Genomic DNA, 20674 nt, shown 5'->3' with positions numbered 1-20674 from the left:
AATTTTCTTTTTTTGTGGTGTCTTTGCCTGGTTTTGGTATTAGAGTGATGCTGGCTTCATAGAATGAGTTTGGAAATATTCCCTCTTCTTCTACTCTTTGCAAAACTTTAAGGAGGATGGGTATTAGGTCTTCACTAAATGTTTGATAAAATTCAGCAGAAAAGCCATCTCATCCAGGGCTTTTGTTCTTAGGTAGTTTTCTGATTACCAATTCAATTTCCTTGCTGATAATTGGTCTGTTCAGATATTCTGTTTCTTCCTTGGTCAGCCTTGGAAGATTGTATTTTTCTAGGAAGTTGTCCATTTCTTCCAGCTTATCCAGTTTGTTAGCATATAATTTTTCATAGTGTTCTCTAATAATTCTTTGCATTTCTGTGGTTTCCATAGTGATTTTTCCATTCTCATTTCTCATTCTGTTTATGTATGTAGACTCTCTTTTTCTATTGGTAAGTCTGGCTAGCAGCTTATCTATTTTGATTATTCTCCATGAACCAGCTCTTGCTTTCATAGATTCTTTCTACTGTTTTATTCTTCTCTATTTTATTTATTTCTGCTCTAATCTTTATTATGTCCCTAATTCTACTGACTTTGGACCTAATTTGTTCTTCTTTTTCTAGTTTCATTAATTGTGAGTTTAGACTGCTTATATGGGATTATTCTTTCCTGAGGTATGCCTGTATTGCAGTATACTTTGCTCTTAGCACGGCCTTGGCTGTGTCCCACAGATTTTGCAGTGTTGAATTATTGTTGCCATTTGTCTCCATATATTGCTTGATCTCTTTTTATTTGGTCATTGATCCATTGGTTTAGGAGTGTGTTTTGAAGCCTCCATGTTTTTGTGGGATTTTTCATTTTCTTTGCATAATTTATTTCTAGGTTCATAACTTTGTGGTCTGAGAAATGGGTTGGTACAATTTCCATCTTTTTGAATTTACTGAGGCTGTTTTTCTGGCCTAGTATATGATCTATTGTTGAAAATGTTCCATGTGTACTTGAGAAGAATGTGTATCATGTGCACTTGAGAAGGATGTGTATTCTGCTGCTTTTGGATGAAGTGTTCTGTATATGTCTATTAGGTCCATCTGTTCTAATGTGTTGTTCAATGTGTCTGTGTCCTTACTTATTTTCTGTCTGATTGATCTGTCCTTTGGAGTGAGTGGTGTGTTGAAGTCTCCTAGAATGAATGCATTGCATTCTATTTCCCGTTTAATTCACTTAGTATTTGTTTCACATATAGAGGTGCTCCTGTGTTGGGTGCACAGATATTTATAATGATTATATCTTCTTGTTGGATTGACCCCTTTATCATTGTGTAGTGTCCTTTTTCTCTTGACTTTCCTTGTTTTAAAGTCTATTTTGTCTGATACAAGTACTGCAACTCCTTTTTTCTCCCTATTAGTTGCATGAAATATCTTTTTCCATCCCTTCACTTTTAGTCTGTGTATGCCTTTATATTTAAGTGTGTCTCTTGTAGGTAGCATATAGATGGGCCTTTTTTTTTAATCCATTCAGTGACTCTTTGTCTTTTGATTGATGCATTCTGTCCATTTACATTTCAGTTTATTATTGATAGGTATGTACTTACTGCCATTGCAGACTTTAGATTAGTGCAGACAGTTAAGTTCCTTACTCTCTAAGAATCTAGTTTAACTCACTTAATATGCTACAAACACAATCTAAAGGTTCTTTTTTTTTCTCCTTTTTCTTCCTCCTCCATTCTTTATATATTAGGTATCATATTCTGTACTCTTTGTCCATCCTGTTATTCACTTTGCAGATAGTTAATTTAATTTTGCATTTGCTTAGTAATTAGCTGTTCTACTTTCTTTACTCTGGTTTTATTACCTCCAGTGACAGGTATTAAACCTTAGGAACAGTTCCATCTATAGCAGTCCCTTCAAAATACACTGTAGAGATGGTTTGTGGGAGATAAATTCTTTCAGCTTTTGCTTATTTGGGAATTGTTTAATTCTTCCTTCAAATTTAACTGATTATCTTGCCGGATAAAGTAATCTTGGTTTGAAGCCCTTCTGATTCATTGCATTAAATACATCATGCCACTCCCTTCTGGCCTGTAAGGTTTCTGCTGAGAAGTCTGTTGATAGCCTGATGTTCTTTCTTTTGTATGTGATCTTATTTCTCTCTCTGGCTGCTTTCAGTAGTCTGTCCTTATCCTTGATCTTTGCCATTTTAACTACTATATGTCTTGGTGTTGTCTTCCTTGGTTCCCTTGTGTTGGGATATCTGTGGATCTCCATGGCCTGAGAGACTATATCCTTCCCCAGATTGAGGAAGTTTTCAGCAGTTATCTCCTCAAGGACACTTTCTATCCCTTTATCTCTCTCTTCTTCTACTGGTCCCCTATAACACAAATATTTTTCCTTTTGGATTGGTCACACAGTTCTCTCAATATTCTTTCATTCTTAGAGATCTTTTTTTCTCTCTGTGCCTCAGCTTCTTTGTGTTCCTCTTCTCTAGTTTCTATTTCATTTTTTGTCTCCTCCACCATATCCAGTTTGCTTTTATTCCCCACCATTGTGCTCTTCAATGATGGGAACTCCAACTGGAATTCATTCCTGATTTCTTGAATATCTTTCTTTACCTCCTTGAGTATGTTAATGATTTTTATTTTGAACTCCCTTTAAAGAACAGTCATGAGTTCCATGTCGTGTTTCTCAGGAGTTATATTAATTTTGCTTTGAACTGGGTTCCTTTGGCATTTCATATTTGTATATGGCACCCTCTAGTGTCCAGAAGCTCTAGTCTCTGGAGCTGCTCAGGGCCTGAAGCAGTGTTGGGGGTTGCAGGGGAGTGGTATTGGTGCCTGGGGGGAGGAAAGAGCTGGTTCCTGCTTCCCGGCTGCTATGCCTGTCTCCACTGCCTGAACCAGTGGGTTGAGCACACAGGTATAAGCCTCTATGATTTGCATTTGTAGTTGCTGTAGACAGATCTTGCCTCTGGCTGGCCTAATGCCAGGGTATAATATGCTAGTTTGTGAGCCAGATGGGGCAGGCCAGGAGAAATGCGCAGTAGGCAGCATTTCACGGAGGGGGTCCTTGGAGCTGTGTAGCCAGCCAGGGAGCTGGAGCACCTGGAAATTGTGAAAACTCCCAACCTGCTGGGCAGAGTGCACCAAGACAATTTTGTCTACATGTCCTTTCTCCTGAGCAGTAAGCTCTGTGTAATCCTTGCCCCTTTAGCAGCCCTCTTGCTAAGATCTTCCTTGTTAGGAAATCTCTCAGCCTGCCTGCCTTTCTTTTGACCCAGTGTGGCCGGATATGGATCCCTGCTTTCCACAGGCAGCTGAAATCTCAATCTCTCCAGGAATTTTGCCTGGCTTAGCTTTCCAGTCGCCTAATCATAAGAGAATCATGAAAGCACCATGAAATGTAGGTTTGTTCTCCCAGAGCAGATCTCCCGAGTTAGGTATTCAGCAGTCCCAGGCCTCCCCTCCCTCCCCACTCCATTTCTCTTCCTCCCACCAGTGAGCTTGTGTAGGGGAAGGGCTTGGTGGCCATGATTTTGGTACGTTACCCTGTTCCATGAGTCTGCTTGTTTCTCCAGGTGTATGCAGTCTGGGGCAGCCCTCTGTCCTGTTGCTCTTTCAGGATCAATTGTATTAATTGTGTTTTCGTATTATATGCAGTTTTAGGAGGAAACCTCTGTCTCACTTCTTGCGCCGCCATCTTTAATCCACTGGTGACTTTGACCGGCATGTGCTTTCTCTTGTATTTTCTGCCTCCCTTAGGATATGGCAATTCCTTGAGAGCAGAGGCCATGACTTGCACCTGTTAGTATTGCCCACCTCCAGATGATGTATGGCTTAGCTTTATTGCAGTCTGTCTACACATATTTGTAGGTAATGATGCTCCTTGTGGAGAACTTTAAAAGTTCATCAGATGTGGGTTATAACTTCTCTTACTGTCTTGGGAATCTTTTGTTCTAAATTATTATCTTCTAGGAAAGAAAGAAAGAAAAAAACTCTGTCCGTCTACTAAAAGTTTGAATTCTGAAGATTTCTCTTTCCTTGTCTCGTGTGAAATATTTCCTGAGATCTTAATTCATGCTGAATTCTCTACTAGAGGCTGTAAATACAAAAGAGGAATAAGGCATAATTTTTTTGCTGCCTTATGGTTCAGTAAGTACCTGCTGTACCCATCTCTCTGACCTAATTTCATTTCAGACACATGGCAAAGGAGGGAAGAAAGTCATCCAGACAGATGAATGGAGAAATGGCTCCATTGAGGAACGCCTTGAATATGCCCTTGTGAAGGTGAGTTGTGGGGGTGCTGAGTGCATGTGACCTGGAGATTGGAGGCTTCTGTCATCATCTGATGTTGTGTCTGGAGGGTGGTGGTGATAGGTGGCAGAGGACATTCCCTGGACTGCCCCTGGGTGACTGCCTCCCCCCAGCCCCTGTTCTGGCGCATTTGGTCAGTGACATTTTTGGTTGGCACAGCTGTGGGTGGGAGGCGTTACTGGCACCCAGTGGCTAGGGGTGCTGCTAAACACCGTACAGTCCACAGGATGGGCTCACATTGCAAAGAATTGCTCAGCCCAAAATGGCAGTAGTGTCAAGGTTGAGAAATACTGCCCTAGAACAAGCTGCTGTCATTCGATCAACGAGCAAGTCCTGGCTCTTCTGCTGATAATTGGAATTTTAGGCAAGATACGTAATCTCTTGGCTTCAGGCTCCTCATTTGTGAGTCAAGAATTTCAGAGTTCTTTATTTGGCTCTAGAATTTAAGTTTAACTTGTTGAACCTTTTCTGATTCACATATCTCAGATTGTGGAGCTGGTCAGCCACATCCAAGGATCCTTCAACTGGCAACACTGGAGGATAGGGCTTGATGAGTAAAGTCCAGATAAGTCAGTGGAAGTTTCATGAATTTGAACTTTGCCTAAGGGTCCTGCCCACTGTCATTCCTCCCCTAGCCCTATAACATTACAGTGAGAAAACATACTGACTTCACGGGAGATATTTATTAATGTATAATATGTTTAATCACTAGGATTAAAGGTGAATTTGATTATGAATTTAAACTTTACTTCCTACTCTTCCTCTCACCAGTAGCTGACTTTTACTGAGCACCTACTTTGTAGCAATAAAGCCAGCCAAGTATTTTACATAGGTTATCTCATTTATCCTCTGAATAACCACATGAGCTAGGTACTGTGTCATATTTCAGTTTAGGAAGCTGAGATTTAATGAATTGTCTAAATAAGTGACAGGAGCCAAGACTTGAACCCATGTCATCTGATTTCAGAACCTGCACTCTTAGGCATTTCCATGATTCACTCTTTAATAACTATGTGGACCTATGCTAACTTTTTGTTTTATTCTTTTCCTTGTTCTTTTTTTTTTTTTTTTTTGTAGGGCATTGAAAAATACATTATTGAGGATACTGAGGAAGCCAGGTTAAACCTGGAAAAATATCCCCGACCTCTGAATATAATTGAAGGGCCCTTGATGAATGGCATGAAAGTTGTTGGTGATCTTTTCGGAGCTGGAAAAATGTTTCTACCTCAGGTTGGTAAAAGATGGGGAAATCTTCACAATTCAAAGAAAATGTCTATGTCTTTGAATAAACATTAAGTTTAGGCATATTTCTTGGGTTTTAATTTTGACAAGAGCTCCAGGGTATTATGTCTGGTCCTTGTTTCTCTGAATGTATTTAGGAGTATGTCTGGGAAAATCCATCTTCAGGGTGATGTGGAAGGTGGAGGTCATCTAGAAATTCTCAGCATTCTAAACTCCTTGCTCTAATCTGTACCCCCTCTTACTCCAACACCTCTCCATCTCCCCCAAAATTAAACTAAAACCTATATTAATGTAAAGTTAATTATACTAACATTTGATGATTTGACCAGTTGATAGGCATCTTTAAGGATGCATATTTTGAAAAAATCATTACCACTTTAAATAGTGCTATACATTCAGTGTTATGTTTTGAGGAAAACCAGAGCTCTTTTTTTGATCTACAGCAGCTACTAACCTTGTCATTGAAGACGTGTTAATTAAGCTGCCTGGGTTTGGAGCTGTATGTCACACAAAAACTAAAAGGCTCCTTTTTTTTTTTTTTTTTTTTTTTTTTTTTTTTGAGAGGGCATCTCTCATATTTATTGATCAAATGGTTGTTAACAACACTAAAATTCAGTATAGGGGGGTCAATGCTCAATGTACAATCATTAATCCATCTCAAGCCTAATTCTCGTCAGTCTCCAATCTTCTGAAGCATAACGAACAAGTTCTTACATGGTGAACGAATTCTTACAGAGTGAATAAATTCTTACATGGTGAACAGTACAAGGGCAGTCATCACAGAAACTTTCGGTTTTGATCATGCAATATGACCTATAAACCATCAGGTCAAATATGAATATTCATTTGATTTTTGTACTTGATTTATATGTTGATCCCACATTTCTCCTATTATTATTATTATTTTTATTTTTAATAAAATGCTGAAGTGGTAGGTAGATGCAAGATAAAGGTAGAAAACATAGTTTAGTGCTGTAAGAAGGCAAATGTAGATGATCAGATGATCAGGTGTGTGCCTATGGACTAAGTATTAATCCAGGCTAGACAAGGGCAGCAAGACATCCACGGATGCAGAAGATTTCTCTCAAAGCAGGGGGGGTGAGGTTCTGAGCCTCACCTCTGTTGATCCCCAAATTCTCACCTGATGGCCCCCCTGCGACTGTGCCTGTCTTAGGTTGTTCCTCCCTTGAGGAATCTTACCCGTCTCTGGCTAACCAGTCATCTTCCGGGGCCATACAGGGAAATGTAAAGTTGGTAAGTGAGAGAGAAGCCATATTGTTTGCAAAGGTTAGCTTTTTACTTCTTTGCAGATTTATGCCCTGTGGCTTCTATGCCCAGCACTTGTCTCGAGGTATCTTTACCACCTGGAGGAATTATGATACTCGGTAAATTCGATATGAGGCACGAATTCTATTTAAGGTTTGTAATTAGGAAGGAAGAAGAAAAGCTATAGATGTAGCATATGAAGGAAACTTGGGAGGATTGATTATTTCTTTGACATATCTTCTTGTATAGTACCTTAAGTATGTATAGGTTTTAAACTACTAACTAATTTGCACACACATATTGACATAATAGGAATACGGTGACATAAAGAAAGCAAATCTATAATCACCAGCCATCTCCAGTGAAGCCAAGAAAACCATTTAGGCACCCTAGGCATTTGTGAAAATTTATCTATGATATGATGGATATTTTCCAACTGTACTTGAACCATCAGACAAATTAAAGCAGCCCATTTCTGGGATCTGTTCACATCCCATATGTTCTTTTAACCATAGATAGTCTATAGTCATGAGATTTTGGGGTGCTACAACTTGCACCCCTCCCAACTCCTGGTTGAGTTCCAACAGTACAGATCCAGTCAAATTCGTTGTCTCACTGTATGCACATGCCAGCCTAGACATCTCCCTCCTCCTTCTCATGGCAAGTCCAGGAGATGGTGGGCTGGATGCAGCCACAACCGCAGCATCGTCCGGATCCCTGTGGAGGCTTTTTGATGATCATCCCCCGGCACGAGTCCTCCAGAGAGTGCTGATGCCGGAAGCTCCTCCTCATATCGTATCTTAGTTCATTTTCTGGGTATCCAAGCTAGGCCTTGATCTTCTGCGTAGAAACAAACAGACCCTTTGCCCACACTTTGACATGCCCTCTATACCACTGTGCAGAACTCATTGGAGGTCAGCACACAGTAACTGCTTTTTTTTTTTTTTTTTTAATTAAGAGAAAGGAATATTATCAGAAAAGAGTACCTCCATAGCTGATCATCTGACACCCTTTAAGTGATCAACATTAAGGATATTTAAAGCATGCGTTGATCTTTGATTTACCAATAGTTTTATCCTGTTAAGGAGTAGTCCCCCTTTTCTTTCTTTCTTTCTTTTTTTTTTTTTTTAAATTTTTAATCTACACTTACCTGAAGAATACTATGTTTACTATGCTCTCCCCTATATCAGGTCCCCCCTAACAACCACATTACGGTTACTGTCCATCAGCTTAGCAAAATGTTGTAGAGTCACTACTTGTCCTCTCTGTGTTGTGCAGCCCACCCTACCCTTTCTCCCTCCCCCCCATGCATGCTAATCTTAATACCCCCCTTCTTCTTCCCCCCCCTTATCCCTCCCTGCCCACCCATCCTCCCCAGTTCCTTTCCCTTTGGTACCTGTTAGTCCATTTTTGGGTTCTGTAATTCTGCTGCTGTTTTGTTCCTTCAGTTTTTCCTTTGTTCCTATACTCCTCAGATGAGTGAAATCATTTGGTATTTCTCTTTCTCCGCTTGGCTTATTTCACTGAGCATAATACTCTCCAGCTCCATCCATGTTGCTGCAAATGGTTGGATTTTTCCACTTCTTATGGCTGAGTAGTATTCCATTGTGTATATGTACCACATCTTCTTTATCCATTCATCTACAGATGGACATTTAGGTTGCTTCCAATTCTTGGCTATTGTAAATAGTGCTGCGATAAACATAGGAGTGCATCTGTCTTTCTCAAACTTGATTGCTGCGTTCTTAGGGTAAATTCCTAGGAGTGGAATTCCTGGGTCAAATGGTAGGTCTGTTTTGAGCATTTTGATGCACCTCCATACTGCTTTCCACAATGGTTGAACTAATTTACATTCCCACCAGCAGTGTAGGAGGGTTCCCCTTTCTCCACAGCCTCGCCAACATTTGTTGTTGTTTGTCTTTTGGATGGCAGCTATCCTTACTGGTGTGAGGTGATACCTCATTGTAGTTTTAATTTGCATTTCTCTGATAATTAGCGATGTGGAGCATCTTTTCATGTGTCTCTTGGCCATCTGTATTTCTTTTTTGGAGAACTGTCTGTTCAGTTCCTCTGCCCATTTTTTAATTGGGTTATTTGTTTTTTGTTTGTTGAGGCGTGTGAGCTCTTTATATATTCTGGACGTCAAGCCTTTATCAGATCTGTCATTTTCAAATATATTCTCCCATACTGTAGGGTTCCTTTTTGTTCTATTGATGGTGTCTTTCGCTGTACAGAAGCTTTTCAGCTTAATGTAGTCCCACTTGCTCATTTTTGCTGTTGTTTTCCTTGCCCGGGGAGATATGTTCAAGAAGAGATCACTCATGTTTATGTCTAAGAGGTTTTTGCCTATGTTTTTTTCCAAGAGTTTAATGGTTTCGTGACTTACATTCAGGTCTTTGATCCATTTTGAGTTTACCTTTGTATATGGGGTTAGACAATGGTCCAGTTTCATTCTCCTACATGTAGCTGTCCAGTTTTGCCAGCACCATCTGTTGAAGAGACTGTCATTTTGCCATTGTATGTCCATGGCTCCTTTATCAAATATTAATTGACCATATATGTTTGGGTTAATTTCTGGGGTCTCTAATCTGTTCCACTGGTCTGTGGCTCTGTTCTTGTGCCAGTACCAAATTGTCTTGATTACTATGGCTTTGTAGTAGAGCTTGAAGTTGGGGAGTGAGATCCCCCCTACTTTATTCTTCTTTTTCAGGATTGCTTTGGCTATTCGGGGTCTTTGGTGTTTCCATATGAATTTTTGAATTATTTGTTCCAATTCATTGAAGAATGTTGCTGGTAATTTGAGAGGGATTGCATCAAATTTGTATATTGCTTTCGGCAGGATGGCCATTTTGACGATATTAATTCTTCCTAGCCATGAGCATGGGATGAGTTTCCATTTATTAGTGTCCCCTTTAATTTCTCTTAAGAGTGACTTGTAGTTTTCAGAGTATAAGTCTTTCACTTCCTTGGTTAGGTTTATTCCTAGGTATTTTATTCTTTTTGATGCAATGGTGAATGGAATTGTTTTCCTGATTTCTCTTTCTATTGATTCGTTGTTAGTGTATAGGAAAGCTACAGATTTCTGTGTGTTGATTTTGTATCCTGCAACTTTGCTGTATTCCGATATCAGTTCTAGTAGTTTTGGAGTGGAGTCTTTAGGGTTTTTTATGTACAGTATCATATCATCTGCAAATAGTGACAGTTTAACTTCTTCTTTACCAATCTGGATTCCTTGTATTTCTTTGTTTTGTCTGATTGCCGTGGCTAGGACCTCCAGTACTATGTTAAATAACAGTGGGGAGAGTGGGCATCCCTGTCTGGTTCCCGATCTCAGTGGAAATGCTTTCAGCTTCTCGCTGTTCAGTATAATGCTGGCTGTGGGTTTATCATATATGGCCTTTATTATGTTGAGGTACTTGCCCTCTATTCCCATTTTGCTGAGAGTTTTTATCATGAATGGATGTTGAATTTTGTCAAATGCTTTTTCAGCATCTATGGAGATGATCATGTGGTTTTTGTCTTTCTTTTTGTTGATGTGGTGGATGATGTTGATGGATTTTCGAATGTTGTACCATCCTTGCATCCCTGGGATGAACCCCACTTGGTCATGGTGTATGATCCTTTTGATATACTGTTGAATTCTGTTTGCTAATATTTTATTGAGTATTTTTGCATCTACGTTCATCAGGGATATTGGTCTGTAATTTTCTTTTTTGGTGGGGTCTTTGCCTGGTTTTGGTATTAGGGTGATGTTGGCTTCATAGAATGAGTTTGGGAGTATTCCCTCTTCTTCTATTTTGTGGAACACTTTAAGGAGAATGGGTATTATGTCTTCTCTGTGTGTCTGATAAAATTCCGAGGTAAATCCGTCCGGCCCCGGGGTTTTGTTCTTGGGTAGTTTTTTGATTACTGTTTCAATTTCTTTGCTTGTAATTGGTTTGTTTAACTTTTGTGTTTCTTCCTTGGTCAGTCTTGGGAGGTTGTATTTTTCTAGGAAGTTGTCCATTTCTTCTAGGTTTTCCAGCTTGTTGGCATATAGGTTTTCATAGTAGTCTTTAATAATTCTTTGTATTTCTGTGGAGTCTGTCGTGATTTTTCCATTCTCATTTCTGATTATGTTGATTTGTGTTGACTCTCTTTTTCTCTTAATAAGTTGGGCTAGAGGCTTATCTATTTTGTTTATTTTCTCAAAGAACCAGCTCTTGGTTTCGTTGATTTTTGCTATTGTTTTATTCTTCTCAATTTTGTTTATTTCTTCTCTGATCTTTATTATGTCCCTCCTTCTGCTGACTTTAGGCCTCATTTGTTCTTCTTTTTCCAGTTTTAATAATTGTGATGTTAGACTATTCATTTGGGATTGTTCTTCCTTCTTCAAGTGTGCCTGGATTGCTATATACTTTCCTCTTAAGACTGCTTTCGCTGCATCCCACAGAAGTTGGGGCTTAGTGTTGTTGTTGTCATTTGTTTCTATATATTCCTTGATCTCTATTTTGATTTGTTCATTGATCCATTGATTATTTAGTAGCATGTTGTTAAGCCTCCATGTGTTTGTGAGCCTTTTTGTTTTCTTTGTAGAATTTATTTCTACTTTCATACCTTTGTGGTCTGAAAAATTGGTTGGTAGAATTTCAATATTGTGGAATTTACTGAGGCTCTTTTTGTGAGCTAGTATGTGGTCTATTCTAGAGAATGTTCCATGTGCACTTGAGAAGAATGTATATCCTGTTGCTTTTGGATGTAAAGTTCTATAGATGTCTATTAGGTCCATCTGTTCTAGTGTGTTGTTCAGTGCCTGTGTGTCTTTACTTATTTTCTGCCCGGTGGATCTATCCTTTGGGGTGAGTGGTGTGTTGAAGTCTCCTACAATGAATGCATTGCAGTCTATTTCCCTCTTTAGTTCTGTTAGTATTTGCTTCACATATGCTGGTGCTCCTGTATTGGGTGCATATATATTTAGAATGGTTATATCCTCTTGTTGGACTAAGCCCTTTATCATTATGTAGTGGCCTTCTTTATCTCTTGTTACTTTCTTTGTTTTGAAGTCTATTTTGTCTGATATTAGTACTGCAACCCCTGCTTTCTTCTCACTGTTGTTTGCCTGAAATATGTTTTTCCATCCCTTGACTTTTAGTCTATGCTTATCTTTGGGTTTAAGGTGAGTTTCTTGTAAGCAGCATATAGATGGGTCTTGCTTTTTTATCCATTCTATTACTCTATGTCTTTTGATTGGTGCATTAAGTCCATTTACATTTAGGGTGACTATTGAAAGATATGTACTTATTGCCATTGCAGGCTTTAGATTCGTGGTTACCAAAGGTTCAAGGTTAGCTTCTTTAGTATCTTACTGCCTAACTTAGCTCGCTTATTGAGCTGTTATATACACTGTCTGGAGAGTCTTTTCTTCTCTCCCTTCTTATTCCTCCTCCTCCCTTCTTCATATGTTGTGTGTTTTGTTCTGTGCTCTTTTTAGGGGTGCTCCCATCTAGAGCAGTCCCTGTAGGATGCCCTGTAGAGGTGGTTTGTGGGAAGCAAATTCCCTCAGCTTTTGCTTGTCTGGGAATTGTTTGATCCCACCATCATAGTTAAATGATAGTCGTGCTGGATCCAGTATCCTTGGTTCAAGGCCCTTCTGTTTCATTGCATTAAGTATATCATGCCATTCTCTTCTGGCCTGTAGGGTTTCTGTTGAGAAGTCTGATGTTAGCCTGATTGGTTTTCCTTTATAGGTGACCTTTTTCTCTCTAGCTGCCTTTAAAACTCTTTCCTTGTCCTTGATCCTTGCCATTTTAATTATTATGTGTCTTGGTGTTGTCCTCCTTGGATCCTTTCTGTTGGGGGTTCTGTATAATTCCATGGTCTGTTCGATTATTTCCTCCCCCAGTTTGGGGAAGTTTTCAGCAATTATTTCTTCAAAGACACTTTCTATCCCTTTTCCTCTTTCTTCCTCTTCTGGTATCCCTATAATACGAATGTTTTTCCTTTTGTATTGGTCACATATTTCTCTTAGTGTTGTTTCATTCCTGGAGATCCTTTTATCTCTCTCTATGTCAGCTTCTATACGTTCCTGTTCTCTGGCTTCTATTCCTTCAATGGCCTCTTGCATCTTATCCATTCTGCTTATAAATCCTTCCAGGGATTGTTTCACTTCTGTGATCTCTTTCCTGACATCTGTGATCTCCTTCCGGACTTCATCCCACTGCTCTTGCATTTTTCTCTGCATCTCATCCCACTGCTCTTGCATTTTTCTCTGCATCTCATCCCATTGCTCTTGCATTTTTTTCTGCATCTCTGTCAGCATGTTCATGATTTTTATTTTGAATTCTTTTTCAGGGGGACTAGTTAGGTCTGTCTCCTTCTCAGGTGTTGTCTCTGTGATCTTTGTCTGCCTGTAGTTTTGCCTTTTCATGGTGATAGAGATAGTCTGCAGAGCTGGTACAAGTGACCGCTGGAAGAGCTTCCCTTCTTGTTGGTTTGTAGCCTTTTCCTGGGAGAATAGCGACCTCTAGTGGCTTGTGCTGGGCAGCTGTGCGCAGACAGGGCTTCTGCTTCCTGCCCAGTTGCTTTGGGGTTTATCTCCACTGTTGCTGTGGGCTTGGCCTGGCTGGGGCTGTTCCTCCAAAATGGTGGAGCCCCGTTAGAGGGGGAGCAGCCAGGAGACTATTTATCTCCGTAAGGGGCCTCTGTGCTCCCTGCTGCCCAGGGGGTTAGAGTGCCCAGAGATCCCCAGATTCCCTGCTTCTGGTCTAAGTGACCTGTCCTGCCCCTTTAAGATTTCCAAAAAGCACTCTCCAAACCAAAACAACAACAGCAACAATGAGAGAGGGAACAGAAAGGAAAAAAAAAGAAAAAACACGCGATTTTTTTTTTTTTTCCTCAGGTGCCGGTCCCAGGCACCCGCGCACTGGTCCTGCTGCCCTGTCTCCCTAGCACCAGGGTCCCTGTCCTTTCAAGGCTTCCAAAAAGCACCCACCCACCGGTCCCGCAGGGAAGGAACGCTCAATATTCTTTGTCCTCAGGCACTGGTCCCACGCACCCGCTCACCAGTCCTGCCGCCCTGCCTCCCTAGCACCGGGGTCCCTGTCCCTTCAAGGCTTCCAAAAAGCACTTGGCAAAAAGAGAGAAAAAAAAGGGGAAAAACGCGCGATTTCTTCCGTCCTCAGGTGCTGGTCTCAGGCACCCACCCACCGGTCCCACAGGGAAAAATGCGGGATATTCTTTGTCCTCAGGTGCCGGTCCCAGGCACCCGCTCACCAGTCCCGCCGCCCTGCCTCCCTAGCACCGGGGTCCCTGTCCCTTTTAGGCTTCCAAAAAGCACTCGCAGAAAAGAGAGAAAAAAAAAAGGGGAAAAACGCGCGATTTCCTCTGTCCTCAAGTGCCGGTCTCAGGCACCCGCCCACCGGTCCCGCAGGGAAAAACGGGGGATATTCTTTGTCCTCAGGCGCCGGTCCCAGCCACCCGCTCACCAGTCCCGCCACCGTGCCTCCCTAGCACTGGGGTCCCCGTCCCTTCAAGGCTTCCAAAAAGCGCTTGCCAAAAAGAGAAAAAAAAAAAAAAGGGGAAAAACGCGCGACCTCCTCCGTCCTCAGGCACCGGTCTCAGGCACCCGCCCCCAGGTCTCGCAGGGAGAAACGCGGGATATTCTTTGTCCTCCGGCGCTGTTCCCAGGCACCTCCTCACCGGTCCCGCCACCCTGCCTCCCCAGCAACGGGGGCCCGTCCCTCTAAGGCTTCCAAAAAGCGCTCGCCAAAAAAAAAAACTGCTCCGGTTTCTCTCCACCCGCCGGGAGCCGGGGGGAGGGGCGCTCGGGTCCCGCCGGGCTGGGGCTTGTATCTTACCCCCTTCACAAGGCGCTGGGTTCTTGCAGGTGTGGATGTGGTCTGGATGTTGTCCTGTGTCCTGTGGTCTCTATTTTAGGAAGATTTTTCTTTGTTATATTTTCATAGCTCTATGTGTTTTTGGGAGGAGATTTCCACTGCTCTACTCACGCCGCCATCTTGGCTCAAGAGTCTCCTTTTTTTAAAGGCTGCTTTTTAAAAATTTTAATTACTCATTCTGTATTTAATTATTAATTGCCCATTTTCCTTCATAACATTCATCCTTTTTTTAAACAGCTTTATCATTTAATAATTAACATGCAATAAATTTCATGTATGTTTGGTGAGTTTTAAATGCATGCTTCTGTGAAACCATGGCCACAGTTCTGGTGTGGAGCATTCAATCATCCTGTCTTCTTGGCCTCCTCCAGTTGGTGACAGTTCCTTAGTCTTTGTTTTTCATGATGTTGACTGATTTGTAAGTTTTCATTTTGAGTTAACTTACAGATGAGTTGCAAATACAGTTTAGCAAGCATCTATATATCTCTCACCCCACACATTCCCCTGTTAGCATTTGTACTGGGCCTTAGTGCAGTCATCCCAACCAGGAAATTAACATTGGTAACACTGTTAAGTAAAGTCCTCTACCAAACTCCACCAGTTTTTCCATACTGTTTCTTTCTCTTCCTGGATCCCATGCTACTTTTAGCCTGCCTTCTCTAACAGCTCCTCCGTCTTGCCTTTTAAACTTGAAGATCTTGACTTCTGGAGTATAATATGGTTATCATTTGGAGTGTCCTGCAGTTTGAGCTTGTCAGATGTTCCCTCTTTTGCGGCAGGAATGACACAGTGATGCTCTGCCCTTCTCAGGGGCTCCCTCCGCAGGCCCATCACCTTACCATGTCTCAGTACTGGTGACGTTTTCCTTGATCGTTTGCTTAAGGTGCTGCTAGGTCTCTCCACTGTACATTTACTTGTAAGGGGAAACTTTGTGCAATACCAAGTTCTTTATTCTACTTCACCCATGAATTTTAGCATGCTTGGTGAAGGCCTTATAAAAGGCTCTGTTCTTGCTTAAGTGAAAGCCTTAATAAGTGAATTGTGATGCTGGGGATTAAGAAGGAAAGGCTGAGAAGGGGCTCATGGTGGAGAAGCTTGAAACCTGAAGGAAGCATAGAACTTGGAAAAGTGATGGAAAGCCTTCTAGGCAGAGGAAAAGTAACTGCAGAAGTTAGGAGAACAAAGATTGAAACATTTGATGTCTAGCCTTGTTTTCCTTCTCCTATACCTCATTCCCTGACTTTGCCTATGAGGAACTCATTCCTTGTCCTGCCCACTGTCAGAAGTGGACTCTAGTGTGGCTGACCTGAGGTAAAAAGTATGCATTCTTCATTTGTTCAAATTTAACGTTTTTCAAATGGCCATTAGCAGCCATTCATGTGGTTTGGTAAAGATGCCTGACCCTGTGTGTTTTCCTCAGGTTATAAAGTCAGCTCGGGTCATGAAGAAGGCTGTTGGCCACCTGATCCCTTTCATGGAAAAAGAAAGAGAAGAAACTAAAGGGCTCCCTGGCACAGTAGAGGAAGAGGCAAGTCATTTTTTCTAGACCTCGTGGGCCCCGTGAAGGACTGACCTCAAGGACTCTTTCGCGAGTGGGAGGAGGGACCATAGAACTTGACTATGTTTGTCATTGAAGATAAAATAGAGAAATGATCTAACTCTTTTAAGTGTCAGATTGCCCTGGGATTTCCCTTTGAATGTGGCTTAATGAAATTTTTAATTGAACATAACTCTTTAAACAAAGCCTATGATTTCAAGACAAAACTCATTTGTTCATTCATCTGCTGGCCATTTACAAGCTCCTCCTGTGTGCCAGCTACTGCACAGTAGCTACAAAGACTGGTAACTACCCTTGAGGTCACTGAGTAATGTTTGATTTTGGAAAACTTAAATGAATATTTTCTGCATACTGGTAATGTCCTTGGCGCTGCTTCTGGATTCAATTTAATTCTTGTTGGCCACACCACCATAGTGAATGATTAAGCTCTGACTTTGTTTAGCTCCCTGTGAAGCTCATTTAGTTTTGGCCCCTAGGATTCTGAATTTTTTAATTTATCTGCATTTGTGGATGGCTCAAACAGACACAGTGTTTCTAAGGATCCATCCTTGCATGACTTTGTCTTGTCTTGTCTTTTTTGTGTGAGGGAAGGGATGCCGACAGTGCGTAGCACAATAGTGTTGAAGAAACAAGATAGTCAAGTGCCCCTGTGACTGGGCTGTTGTGGTGGGTCAGAGTCTGGTAGGACATACACTGTTCACCAGTTCCTCCTCTCTCTCCCACTACTACTAACAATAAACATGTGTTGACAGCTGTCAGGGGTTAAGGATGTGGTCTTCAGCTATGAGACTATTTTATATTTCACCTTAAACTGTTCTTTGAGGTGACAGAACTCATGACCTTGGTTGAGGCTCCCTGAGCTAGCCAACTAGGGAGCGTCAAACTGCTCGGGCTTACAGCTTTCTACCTGCAGGGGACCTGATTTGGATTCTGGACCCATCTCTGAGGTTGTCTCAGTTGTATTAAATTGCTTTGTGTTCTGACAACTCTGGCTTTAGAAAGCTAAGTGATGTGCCTCCAACTGGCCACAGCAACATTTATCTGCTTGAATTACTCTGCAGGACCCTTACCAAGGCACCATTGTGCTGGCTACTGTTAAAGGCGACGTGCACGACATTGGCAAGAATATAGTAGGAGTAGTCCTTGGCTGCAATAATTTCAGGTAAGTTCAGACTCACCTCTTTCAGTCCCTTTCTTCTTTAAAAATAAAAGCATTTACAGGTAATTATTGGGTTGAATAACTTTATTGGGTAGATTATGGCAGTAAATGTTAGAAATTATCTTTTATTTCTTTTCTTACTGTGTTCTCAAATTTTTGGCATTGAACACACCTTTTGAGGTGATACATTAATTATTTAATCTGTTTTATGTTCGGTAAGGACAAAAAGAGAAGTAAAAAGTATTTAAATAGGGTAAAAACAACTAAGAGGCTTCTTCACAGTTCACTGTGGACCAGAGGCTCTGATAACTAGAACACTGGGTTCCTACCCACAGGCAGCAGAGCAGAGTTTCTTTCTCCTCCCAGTGAACTGCCATATTTTAGAACCAATATCTTAAGAGATTTTGGCTAAATGGAGTTTCACAAGAAGGCTTTGTACAGTTTTCTCTTTTTTGCCTAGAACAGGATGATGCATGGGTCTTGGTAATGATGAAGCTAGATGTTGGTATGTTGTATACAAGTAAAGTCCCTTTCTGTTATCTCATTAACTTTATGAGAGCTGTAAGTCAGTGTATGTTTGGCTCTGATTTCAACATATTCTTTATAATCAAAAAAGCCTGTTAAAACTAATGCCTTCTCTGGTCCACATCCAGCCAACAGTCCTTTTGAGTCACCGACTTCTTTCCAATGTGCTATTTTCTCTGTAGAGAAGAGAGGCTTGACTGCAGCTAAGCTGTGGCCCCTAGAGTTCTCATCTCCTGCTGTCAGGAAACACCTGTCCATTATGTCGCTGCCCCACTGTCAGAATTTTTGTCCTCTGCATTCTGGGCCATTGAGGTACACTGAGAACCACAGCAGAAGGCCAGAGATGGGGAGCCTGTCAGGATGGCACCCTTTCCCTCTGACTGCTTCACAAGTACTTTTGTTTGCCTGCCTGCCCACTGCGAAAGACTGAGCAGTCTCGAAGGTAATTAAAGATGGGGCCATGAGAGGTGAGACAGAGACCTCCTCCCCAAACCACATATAGTATGAAAATATAGTTAATACAACTAATCCTAAAAGAGCAACAGGAACGAAGGCTGCTCCAGACTGCATACACATAGAGAAAAAAGCAGATCTCACAGAACAGGGTGATATACCAAAGCCGTGATCTGGCGAGACCCAAACCCTTTGCCCACCCTAGCTCACCAGTGGGAGGAAAAGAAAATGTCTTTGAGGAGGTAATTGCTGAAAACTTCTCTAGTCTGGGGAAGGAGATAGTCTCTCAGGCCATTGAGGTGCACAGATCTCCCAACACAAGGGACTCAAGGAAGACAACACTAAGACACAATATTAATTAAAATGGCAAAGATCAAGGATAAGGACACACTTATAAAAGCAGCTAGAGAGACAAAAAAGATCACATACAAAGGAAAATTCAATTGGCTAATATCAGAGTTCTCAGCAGAAACCTTACAGGCCAGAAGGGAGTGGCATGATGTATTTAATGCAATGAAACAGAAAGGCCTCGAATGAGGAATACTCAACCGGCAAGATTATCATTTAAATTTGAAGGAGAGATTAAACAATTTCCAGATAAGCAAAAGTGAGAGATTTACCTCCCACAAACCACCTGTGCAGTGTATTTTGGAGGGACTGCTATAGATAGAAGTATTCCTAAGGCTAAAAAGCTGTCACCAGAAGAAATAAAAGCACAGTAAAGAAAGTACAACAATTAATTACTAAGCAGATGCAAGATCAAATCAACTACCCCCAAAATCAGTCAAGGGATAGACAAACAATACAGGTATGATACCTAATATATAACAAATGGAGGAGGAAGAAAAAGATGGAGAAAAAAAGAACCATTAGATTGTATTTGTAACAGCATACTAAGTGAGTTAAGTTAGACTCTTAGATAGTTAGGAAGTTAACCTTGAACCTTTGGTAACCATGAATCTAAAGCCTGCCATGGCAGTAAGTACATACCTATCGATAATCACTCTATATGTGAATGGTCTGAATGCACCAATCAAAAGACATAGGGTCACTGAATGGATAAAAAAACAAGACCTCTCTATATGTTGCCTACAAGAGACTCACTTCAAACCCAAAGACATACACAGACTAAAAGTGAAAGGAAGGAAAAAGATATTTCATGCAACTAATAGGGAGAACAAAGCAGGAGTTGCAGTACTTGTGTCAGACAAAATAGACTTCAAAAGAAAGAAAGAAACAAGACAAAGAAGGACATTACATAATGATAAAGGTGCAGTCCAGAAAGAGGATATAACCATTATAAATATCTGTGTTCCCAACAGGAGCACCTACCTGTGTGAAACAAATCCTAACAAAATTAAAGGAGGAATTGAATGCAATGCATTCATTCCAGGAGACTTCAACACACCACTCACTCCAAAGGACAGATCAATCAGACAGAAAATAAGTAAGGACACAGACACACTGAACAACACATTAGAACAGATGGACCTAACAGACATATACAGAACTCTACACCCAAAAGCAACATGATACACATTCTTCTCAAGTGCACATGGAACATTTTCAACAATAGATCATATACTAGGCCAGAAAAACAGCCTCAGTAAATTCAAAAAGATGGAAATTGTACCAACCCATTTCTCAGACCACAAAGTTATGAAACTAGAAATAAATTACGCAAAGAAAATGAAAAAAATCCCACAAACACATGGAGGCTTCAAAACACGCTCCTAAACCAATGGATCAATGACCAAATAAAAGAGATCAAGCAATATATGGAGACAAATGACAACAATAATTCAACACTGCAAAATCTGTGAGACACAGCCAAGGCCGTGCTAAGACCAAAGTATACTGTAATACAGGCCTACCTCAGGAAAGAACAATCCCATATAAGCAGTCTAAACTCACAATTAATGAAAGTAGAAAAAGAAGAACAAATTAGGTCCAAAGTCAGTAGAATTAGGGACATAATAAAGATTAGAGCAGAAATAAATAAAATAGAGAAGAATAAAACAGTAGAAAGAATCTATGAAAGCAAGAGCTGGTTCATGGAGAAAATAATCTAAATAGATAGACCCCCCCTATCCAGACTTATCAATAAAAAAAGAGAGTCTATATACATAAACAGAATGAGAAATGAGAACGGAAAAATCACTATGGAAACCACAGAAATGCAAAGAATTATTAGAGAATTCTATGAAAATTATATGCCAACAAACTGGATAACCTAGAAGAAATGGACAACTTCTTAGAAAAATACAACCCTCCAAGGCTGACCAAGGAAGAAAAAG

General features: G+C 40.9%; 1 protein-coding gene across 13 annotated transcripts in view; it reads left to right on the top strand.

The window, feature by feature from the left end:
* MTR (5-methyltetrahydrofolate-homocysteine methyltransferase) overlaps window positions 1–20674 on the top strand; it is a 231355-nt gene that overhangs the window by 130908 nt on the left and 79773 nt on the right. For all 13 annotated transcript variants that reach the window (XR_012133305.1, XM_073241249.1, XM_036999299.2 and 10 more), the window contains 4 exons: window positions 4184–4273; window positions 5378–5530; window positions 16103–16210; window positions 17302–17402. Coding sequence is in view for 12 of the 13 variants with exons in the window: in XM_073241249.1 (XP_073097350.1) it covers window positions 4184–4273; window positions 5378–5530; window positions 16103–16210; window positions 17302–17402 (452 nt within the window). In the remaining variant the exon portion in view is untranslated. The remainder of the gene's footprint in view (window positions 1–4183; window positions 4274–5377; window positions 5531–16102; window positions 16211–17301; window positions 17403–20674) is intronic.

This window comes from Manis javanica, chromosome 7 (genome assembly GCF_040802235.1).
Source record: "Manis javanica isolate MJ-LG chromosome 7, MJ_LKY, whole genome shotgun sequence".
In the NCBI taxonomy this organism is placed as follows: domain Eukaryota; kingdom Metazoa; phylum Chordata; class Mammalia; order Pholidota; family Manidae; genus Manis; species Manis javanica.
The sequence above is the reverse complement of the archived record's forward strand: the minus strand, read 5'-3'. Positions and strand labels throughout refer to the sequence as shown.